A 9974-nucleotide genomic window follows, 5' to 3' on the forward strand; every position below is an offset into this window, starting at 1 on the left:
CATGGCTGCCTGCCAGCTCAGGTATAAACACTTCAAAAATGCTTAAACTAAAACATACTTCGTCCCAAATTAAACGAATAGAAATATCTACATAATGCGCAACAAGCTAAAGACTTGAGGGAAAAATATAGGGTAGATAATTTACAAGACCTAAACATTCAATTCAGTCAGTTCTTCAACAGCTTCTTAAAAAGTTGTCTGTTACTGACAACAAAAAATACTTACTTTTGAAAACAAAAGCATAGTCTTTCCAGCGCAAGTTTCATTTTAGAAAACTTATGGCCTTCATTTTAAAATAATGATTTTTAATTTACCACATTATTTTCTAACAGTTATCAAACAACTGAATGGTGGTTATTTATTAAAACCCACAGCAGGCACCTAAGAAGTCACAGTAAAGTTAATCATCTCAAATTCAACAGGTTAATCACAGCAATTTGAGATTCTGCCAACCTGTATTAGGACGATCTCAAGAGTTTACAAAATTGGAAATTTAAATGACACTTAAAAATAGTACATTTCTATATATTAACACAAATGTTGTGACAAGTACACATGCATGACTGTACTTATTTTAACTAGATTTTACTAAACAAAAATTTTAACAAGACAAAGTACAGCCAGGTCAAAATAGGAATCAAAATACAATACTGGCGCTAACTGCTTTCATTAGAAAGAAAAGAATAGCAAGCCTCACTCCCTGCAGTTCAAAAACAATTTTTCATTTTATAATCAAAAATAAAAAATATGACTTCTATAGCCAAAAAATAAGGTAATATAGCTTAAAGCTGAGTTATCACTTAATTGCCTGGATTCCTAAGCAGCTACTAACTTCTAACTGCTTTAAAACCTAAACCCATCTTTTAATGGCTCACTGCTTTGCTTAGAAATGTATCACACCTTGATTTATACAAAGATGCCATCTCATTAGAATACATGCTGCTCTGTTAATAATTTTTTATTAAGAAATTCAAATAAGGGGCACCCGGGTGGCTCAGTGGGTTAAAGCCTCTGCCTTCGGCTCAGGTCATGATCTCAGGGTCCTGGGATCGAGCCCTGCATCGGGCTCTCTGCTCAGTGGAGAGCCTGCTTCCTCCTCTCTCTCTCTCTCTCTGCCTGCCTCTCTGCCTACATGTGATCTCTGTCTGTCAAATAAATAAATAAAATCTTAAAAAAAAAAAAAAGAAAGAAAGAAATTCAAATAAAATTTCTACAATGCAACTATAATTTTTAAGTTTTTTTTTCTTATCCACACTGTGCCTCACCTTTCACAACACCTAAAAACAAACAATCTTAGATGTTAAACAAACACACCTCAAACATATAAAATTCAGTACACTGGTTCTGTAGCCATAATTATACTAATAAATACTGACTCTAAAGAACTAAAAACATATAGGGGCAGGGTTTAAATGGTACGACTCACAAGGGGGTGGGGAGAAATAATGATCCTTCCTACCAAACTGGCAGCAACAATATGCCAAGTTTCCTATGCTGAACTAGTGTAAACAAGGAAGAAAAAGAGCTGGGGGTAGGAAGTAGGCAGGCAAGAGAACCCTCTTCAAGATACGCCTTTACTTCTAATTTCACTAGTGTAATACCTGTTCTCAGGGTTTCTAATAACCCCTACCAAGAACTATTTAAACACCATAGGCTGGTCTTCTGAAAACTACTGTAAGCTGCAGTCCCTCTCTTAGATAATCCCAGATATAAAAGATAGAAGTGGGGATCACAAATGCTTCTTCAATTATAAACACTATCTCCTGCATTGAATGCCTCAAAAAGTTTTCTAAACATTTAGAAATTCAATCCTACTCTTGCTATAACAATCAAGTTTAAAAAGATAAAATAAGAGGGCCTACCAATGATGCTCAAAAAAAAAAAAAAAAAAAAAAAATCGCACATCACCCTTGGCATGACCACAGCTACAAGTAAGATGATAAGATGAGCATCATTCCAGACGGGACTAGAAGAGGAATGGGATAAAGACTATGCTTACCGCCTCTTTTTTTCGGGCATTGCCTGAGGCATTCAGTGGACATGGAATAAAGGGGAAACTGGTTGTATAAGTGATGCCAAGAGAAACAAGATTCCACATATCAAGGGACTGAATGCCCAAACACTGAGAGCAAAGGGCACTCATCCCCCCTGGCTTTCTGACAAACGAAAAATGAGTTGTTTCACCTGAAATCCTTTTAAAGGAAGTCTAATGGTCTCTAGTTTATCACTCAAAGTGAACTCAACCGCCCTCCTAAGAGAACAAGGAGAAGCCCTGCTTATCAAAATAGCAAGTGCTACACATACAAAGCCAAGAAACACTCCTTTAGTCTAAGTGCCATGGTCTTCTGCCCCAATTCTACAAGGAGACTCCAAGCCAAAAAACTTGGTTCCCAGCCCAAGCCAAGTTCTCCCATTTTCCCAAACATCCCAGACAACCGAGCTTTACTTCAGATAAGCCCTTCTCCATTCTGGCCTTCTGGAGTCCAGGGCTCCTCGGCCCTCAGAAAGTTCCCTCCTTCAAGATAATGTCCTTTCCTTCACTTTTCCTAAGGGTTTTCCAGACCCTGCCGCAGGTCTAGCACTCCCGGTCCTCCGTTAGTGGATCCCACTCCTCCCTGGCACTACTCTTCGGAAAGTCATCTCTCTTACCGTACTCACTTGTCCTCCCCCATAATATTTTTTTCCTTTTCCCTATTTGTCCTCGAATGGAGAAACACACACACACACACACACACACACACACACACACACACATCTCCCAGGTCCTAATTCCCTAGTCTCTCCTGTGCCCTAGGTTCTTCCATAACACCTAATTCTCTCCCAGAGTGCCCCTCATCCCTGTCTTCCTCAACCCTAACTGCATACACCAAGCTTTTTTCCCACCCCCCAAATTCAGATTTCCTGTGCTGTTTACTCCTAACCAACACCGCAGCCTCTTGCTCCCAGGTCTACCCCTATGCCTGGATACTCAAGTCTTCCCCCTCTTTCCACGTTCCTCGGCCCCCAATTCTCTGCGGAACCTCAGGAGCCCCTCCCCAGTCTCCCTTCCGCCCCTCCTGCACTCCGTGGCCCCCCATTCCCCTCGTACGTCCTCTCTAGCCTTATTCAGCTCCCAAATTTCTCCCATGTCCCGGAGGCTCCCCCACACGCCCTCCACGCCCGGAGAAGGGGGTGCCCCTGAGTGCCCGCTCGGCCCGCCCTGCCGCCGCGCTCGGGTGTCCCTTCCCTTCCCCGCGGGCCCCAGCGCTGGCGCGGCGGGGCCGGCTCACCAGTTGGTCATGTCCAGGAAGAAGGCGCAGCCGGCGGGGTTGAGCTGGAAGCCGAGCAGCCGCTGGAACTCGGAGATGAGCACGTCCTTGTCCGTGGTGCCCAAGCAGCTGAACTTCTGCATCAGCTCGGGGTCCAGGTCCACGTCCATGCCCTCCATGGCTGGGGCCGAACACCCGCTTCTCCGCCTCCTCAAAACCGAGCCGCCGCCGCCGCCGCGCCGCCGGGCCCGGGGACGGGGAGGGGGCCCGCTGCTAGCTGGCGCCGCGACCCCACTCCTTTGAGGTAGGCCCCGGGCCTCTCACCGCCTCATAGGGATAAACTCACTCAGCCACTCACTCACTCTCGCTCCCCCCCCTCCCACCCCCCCCAGCGCCGCCGCCTCCGCCGCCGCCGCCTCTAGCTTCGCCGCCGCCTCCGCCTCCTCCCGCGCCGCGCCCACTGCGCAAGCGCCGCCCGCCCTGCCCCGCCCCTTCCTCTCCGGGAGGCCCGCCCCTCAGTGGCGTCACAAACCCGTGACGTCTCCCGCGTGACCTCACCGCGGTGGAGCGACGGGGCGGGGAGTGGGAAGAAGGGAAGGGACCGCCCCGTGGTTGGGGGTGACTCCTGGCCTGACCTTCTCCTCGCCCCGCCCCCACGCTCAAGGGGAGGAGTTAAAGCCCGGCGTCTAGGGAGAGGCTCCGGGAGCTCGGTCTACAGCAGCTCCACCATTTTGCAGGTGAGGAAAAATGTCTGGGAGGAAAAGAGACTAGGGCAAGGTCAAGTATCAAAGTGCACGCAGGACACAGTCTTCTTGGCCAGGGGTTTGCCCCTCGCCCTGGAAGGGCTTGGTTGCGTAAGTTTTAAAGAGCTGCTTTCCTGGATCGATAGTGCCGTGAATCCTTGATTCCCAGCCACCCTTCGTAGTGGTTACTACAATTTCTGTTCCTGTTATGCAACAGTAGGATCAAGTTTCTGGAAAGTAAAGGAGGCCTGGATACGAACATCAATCCCAGATCCAGACAGCAACACACGTAATCTCCCACCCATTCTGTCAAGACCAATCCTCTCAAGATAAACGATAAGTCACGAGAATTTAGCATCCCTTTTTCTGTTTTTAAAATAGAAAGAAAAATATTGCTGTGCATTACGATACACCTGCCTGGTCAAGGCCCTATTCCAAGATCAAAGAATGAGAAACGCAGCAAAGAGACCATCTTGTCTACCCCCTTGCATTCCTATTTGCCCAATACCGCTACATCCAAAAGGGCAAAAGGTGAGTAACATATGGCCTTCTCTCTTCAAGTAGCTCTCTGTTTTACAAATAAGTAAAGTGAGATCCAAAAAGCTTTGATGTCTTGTCCAAAAATATAGAACAGTAAAACTAGAACCCACCTTTCAGATCCCTAATGGGCTTTGTTTTGCATAACAATTTCAACAGGAGACAGCACTGGAATAACTGTCTGGGTTGCAAGGAGGTTTTAGAAAGAGAAAGCATTTTGCATCCTTCCGTGCCAGTACCAAACAAGACCTAGTAAAATGTAATGGCTTTAAAAGCCTGGGTTCTGGGTCACACACATTTAGGATTCAAATTCTCATTCTGGCCAATTATTGATAATCACAGTGCCTACCTGGATAGGATTGTTGTGAGAGTTAAATGAGATAAAATATATGAGCTCAATACAGTGCCTATTCCATAAAAAACACTTCAAGAAATAACTGCCATGGCCACAAACATAAGATGACTGTGGGATTAGACAATGGTACTAGTAGCCCAAGCCACTTCTTCACCTGGTTCCGCTTCTACTTCATTTCCCTTCCTCGTCCTCTATTAAAATATTAAATATGTACACTTTCTCTTCTCCAGTGATTTTTTTCCCCTCCAATATGATTATCTTATGGGAGACAACTGTAACAGCATACAGGTATAATACTTACAAACTCATACTCTACAGTAGTTATTAACATTTTATAAGAAACTGGTCTTAGGCCTCCAACACCTGTGTGAAAGCTTAGATCACTGCCAGGGCCCAATTTTTGGGTGGCCACAATGTTGCAATATTTTACCAATATTAAGGAAAATTCTGTCTCTCTCGGAGGTGAACACATGTTGTCGCAATCTTACTGATGATGGAATGGGGACACGGATTATTAAAAATCCCAGTATTAGACTTGAAAGAAACTGAGACTGTTTAGCCCAACCTCCCCATTTTAGAGATGAAGAAATTGAAACCAAGAGAGAGAAACTGATTCACCCAAGATTACACAGCTAGTTAGGGATCTCTAAACACCCAGTCTACCACTCTATCCACTATATCCTGCTACAACTCCCTTTATACTTTGAGCTCAATTTGGCCTTATGTACAAAATAATCAGAAATTTATTTTAGTCTATTCACTAAAAGTAAGTTAACTTGAAATACCCATGGATTAAGTTATGTTGACCAAGAATCCAAAAGAAGAAAACGTTATTGGAACCCAACAACTCCATTAGAATGCCAACCTAAGAGAAATAACTTTTAGCCAACCCCATGCAGTACTAGGGGTGTACTAGCTCACACACAAACAGCCCACATAATGTAAAGAGATCCTTGCAAATAAGAGATGCAAGTGGCTCAGAACTTTCGTTCATGGCAGAAGTTATCTCAAAGGAGTGCAACTACTCCTCAAGTGAATTCTAAAACACTGTGGGGGTATTTTGGATCTCATGAGATTGGAAGTGGTACCCCGGCCATTAATGTCTTGAGGACCAAGGATGCTAAACATCTGTAATTCTTGGCACAGTCACTCACAATAAAGAACCAACCGTTCCAATCCACTGTAAAAGCACTGACCAAGGTGACCAGCACATTAGGTATGAAGGAAGAACCAACCTCTCCGTCCTCCACTGAATGATTCTCTCACAGGATGGGGTATGAAATGGAGAAAATGAGGTGTTGCCCAATCAGGACATTCACAGAAATGTGAGTTTCCACTTGAATCTGAGGGATTATTAACACACATGGTTCTGTTGTAATGGCTCTGCAGCTTTGTTTTGTTTTGTTAGGAAGAAGACATGGAGAAGGACCGGGTGAGAGAGAATGGGACAAATTGCTGAGCACCACCCTGAGGAAGAAAAGCTGATGGCAATATTCCAAAAGGGCTTCTAGGTAGTATCTTAGAACAGTGTCAGGATCTATGCCTGGAGATGCCACTGCCTGGAATATGCCCAAGGCCAGCCAGTGTAAGTCTGAATTTCTTGGGCTGGTGATCTCATAGAAGAAATTCAAATGACTCCCAAATCTCCAGACCAAGTCAGTTTTAAAGTTTCTTAAAGGAGTTAAGCCATTCTATCACTGTCTGGCCCAAAAGTGATTCATCTTACCAGGGCAGCTGAGATTGCCTCCAGATCACTAAGTCCTTAAGATTCAGAATTGCCAAGACCAGATAGTACTATTATACTACAACATAACTGATTAAGAGAACAGACAGAGGCCAAATAGATATGATAGTAGCAACTTGTAGTAGAAATCTTTGGGGTATATATCCAAACTGTGATGACTTCCTTTTCTGCAAACCATTAATGACCCTCTTTGTGGCCTCTAACAGTGTATCTGCCCTACATGGCCGTGTCCTTTAGCCCCCTTGATTGGACAAGAGGGAGTTGCTTGACTTAAGATCAACCAATCAGATTCCCTCTCCCAGGAATTTGGAACTGAACTGAAATTATTTTCTGGAACAGGCCTGGGCTGTTTACTTGAAAGTGAATGATAGAAATACAGAAAAGGGACCATCTTTGTAGGGCACCCATGAAAATGAGATAATGTCCATCTGCAGAAAGAGAGAAACAGAAAAACAGAAACAAAGATGAGAGACTTGAAGACTTGGGAGAGAGTTCCTATCATCCTGAGTTTTGGTTATTCAGCTTCCCTTGGATTCCATGAGATTCTCCATGTTCCATTAAAAATACATCATCTCTTAGGGCGCCTGGGTGGCTCAGTTGGTTAAGCAACTGCCTTCGCCTCAGGTCACGATCCCAGAGTGCTGGGATCGAGTCCTGCATCGTGCTCCCAGACCCATGGGGAATCTGCTTCTCCCTTGACTTCTCCCTCTCATGCTCTTTCTCACTCTTTCTCTCTCAAATGAATGAATAAAATCTTTAAAAAGAAATACATTATCTCTTAGATGAAGTAAAAAAGAATCAAGTTTTTTTTTTTAATTAAGAAATATGGGACGCCTGGGTGGCTCAGTTGGTTAAGCCGCTGCCTTCGGCTCAGGTCATGATCCCAGCGTCCTGGGATCGAGTCCCACATCAGGCTCCTTGTTCTGTGGGGAGCCTGCTTCTCCCTCTGTCTGCCTGTGCTCTCGCTCTCTCTCTCTCTCTCTCTGACAAATAGATAAATAAAATCTTTAAAAAAAAAAGAAATAAATAATATAAATACAGTATTTGATTTCTAGATAGGGATGGACATCCTTCTCTTAAAAATAATGAAAACTTGGGGCTCAGTTGGTAGAGCATGCAACTCTTGATCTCAGGATCATGAATGCAAGCCCCACACTGGACATAGAAATTGCTTAAAAAAAAAAAAAAGAAGAAACGTTAAAAAAATAATGGGGCCACCTGGGTGACTCAATCAGTTAAGCATCCAACTCTTGATTTCAGCTCAGGTCAGGTCATGGTGTCAGGGTGGTGAGATCCCAGTAGTTTCCATGCTCAGCTGTGAGTCTGCTTAAGATTCTCTGCCTATCCGACTCCCTCTGCTCCTACTCCCCTCACCCCCCCCACCATTCACGCATGCTCTTTCTCTCTCTCTCTAAAATAAATAAATAAATCATTAAAAGAAATAACAAAAACTCCTGTAGGAAAAAAAAATGGACACAAAAAGGCAATTCACAAAAGAAGAAATACAAATGGCCAATAAACATATTAAAAGATGTATTATGCTACTCATAGTTAAAGAAATGGATTAAAACAATAATAAGGCATCACTTTTTCCTAATCAGATTGTCAACACTTTATAACATAACAGCTTTTGTTGGCAAAAGTATGGAGAAACAGGTTGTCTCAAACAGCACTGCTTCTGGGAATGTAAATTATTTTAATTTTTCTAAAGGTGGAGCAGATGTCAATTTAGATGAGTTGATATGAGTTACCTTAATAATATTTATATATACTAGCTCCCAAATCCCCCAAGTAAGCTTTGCATTAGAAATATAATACATATAATAATAAAAAGTTGGAAATAGACCAAATGTCCACCAATAGGGCAACTGTTGAAAAAAAAAATGTGGGCAGAGGTTTGATTCATTCTTTTCACCAGTATGATTTTACATGAATCTATGACCAAAAAAACGTAAGGAATTAGAAAGAAACTTGAATGAATATTTTAATAATGTTAGAAGAAATCTCCAATTATCAAATCAAGAAAAGACTGATAGTTTCACTTGTACAAAACATGTAAAACTTCTTTGCTGTAAAAGTTAAAAAATAAAATCAAAAAACACCATAAGCATGGTCAAAAGATGAACATAATTCAAGGACAATATTTGTAACACACAGGACAGAGTATTAATATCACCACTTAGTAAATAAAAAAACTATTAAGATCAACAAGGAAAAAACAATCTAAAGGAAAAATTGGTAAAGGACATGAAGGGCAACTGATAAGCAAAGTTATAAATGGTGTATAAATATGTAAAAATATTTTGAATACTGTGAATAATCAAGAAATGCAAATTAGGGGGTGCCTAGGTGGCTCAGTGGGTTAAGCCGCTGCCTTCGGCTCAGGTCATGATCCCAGGGTCCTGGGATCGAGCCCCACATCGGGCTCTCTGCTCAGCAGGGAGCCTGCTTCCCTCTCACTCTCTCTCCCTGTCTCTTCGCCTACTTGTGATCTCTCTCTATCAAATAAATAAATAAAATCTTTAAAAAAAAAAAGAAATGCAAATTAGAACAACAGTGCAATATCATTTCTATCTAAGTTTGGCAAAAATTGACTATAGTCAGGATTGTACAAGGTGTGAAGAAAAAGGCAATTTCATACAATTTTGATAGGATTGCAAATTGGTAGAAACCTTTTTGGAGGGCATTTTGGCAGTGGCTGTTAAAATTTTAAATGTGCACCTTGTATCTTAGATTTCACACAGATGACTAAAAAAGATGGCCGAAGATAGATGTAGAAGGATGATCAGTACAGATTTGTAATGCTGGAAAATTGGAAACAGTGTAATGACCAATCATAGAACTTTGATTCAATTATACTATATTTATGCTATAGAATACTACACTACCATTTACAAAATGAAATAGGGGGCACTCAGATAGTTCACTTGGTTAAGTGACTGCCTTTGGCTCAGGTCATGATTATGGGGTCCTGGGATTGGGCCCCCACATGGGGCTCCCTGCTCAGTGGGGAGTCTGCTTCTCCCTCTTCTTCTGCCTGCCCCCCAGCTTGTGCTCTCTCTCCCACTCTCTCTACCTCATATAAATAAATAAAATCTGAAAAACAATCTGAGGGTTTTGAAGGGGCGGGAGGTGGGAGGTTGGGGGAGCCAGGTGCTGGGTATTAAGGAGGGCACGTATTGCATGGAGCACTGGGTATGGTGCAAAAACAATGAATTCTGTTATGCTGAAAAGAAATTTTAAAAATAAATAAAATAAAAATGAAATAGGTCTATATGAACTAATATGACAAGATGTAGAAGATTGAGTATTTTTTTAAAAAGTGAGCTATGGAACTATATATATGT

The 9974-nt window shown here is 42.6% G+C and overlaps 1 protein-coding gene across 2 annotated transcripts in view; it reads right to left on the minus strand.

The window, feature by feature from the left end:
* Positions 1–3648, minus strand: part of ILRUN (inflammation and lipid regulator with UBA-like and NBR1-like domains) — a 91176-nt gene extending 87528 nt beyond the window's left edge. Inside the window, exon 1 of one of the 2 annotated variants that reach the window (XM_047733069.1) lies at positions 3270–3648. In XM_047733069.1, coding sequence (XP_047589025.1) covers positions 3270–3427 — 158 coding nt within the window. In that variant the 5' untranslated portion in view covers positions 3428–3648. The remainder of the gene's footprint in view (positions 1–3269) is intronic. The other variant, XM_047733068.1, reaches the window with a different exon arrangement.
* Positions 3649–9974: the final 6326 nt, after the last annotated feature.

This window comes from Lutra lutra, chromosome 6, assembly GCF_902655055.1.
Source record: "Lutra lutra chromosome 6, mLutLut1.2, whole genome shotgun sequence".
Lineage (NCBI taxonomy): Eukaryota > Metazoa > Chordata > Mammalia > Carnivora > Mustelidae > Lutra > Lutra lutra.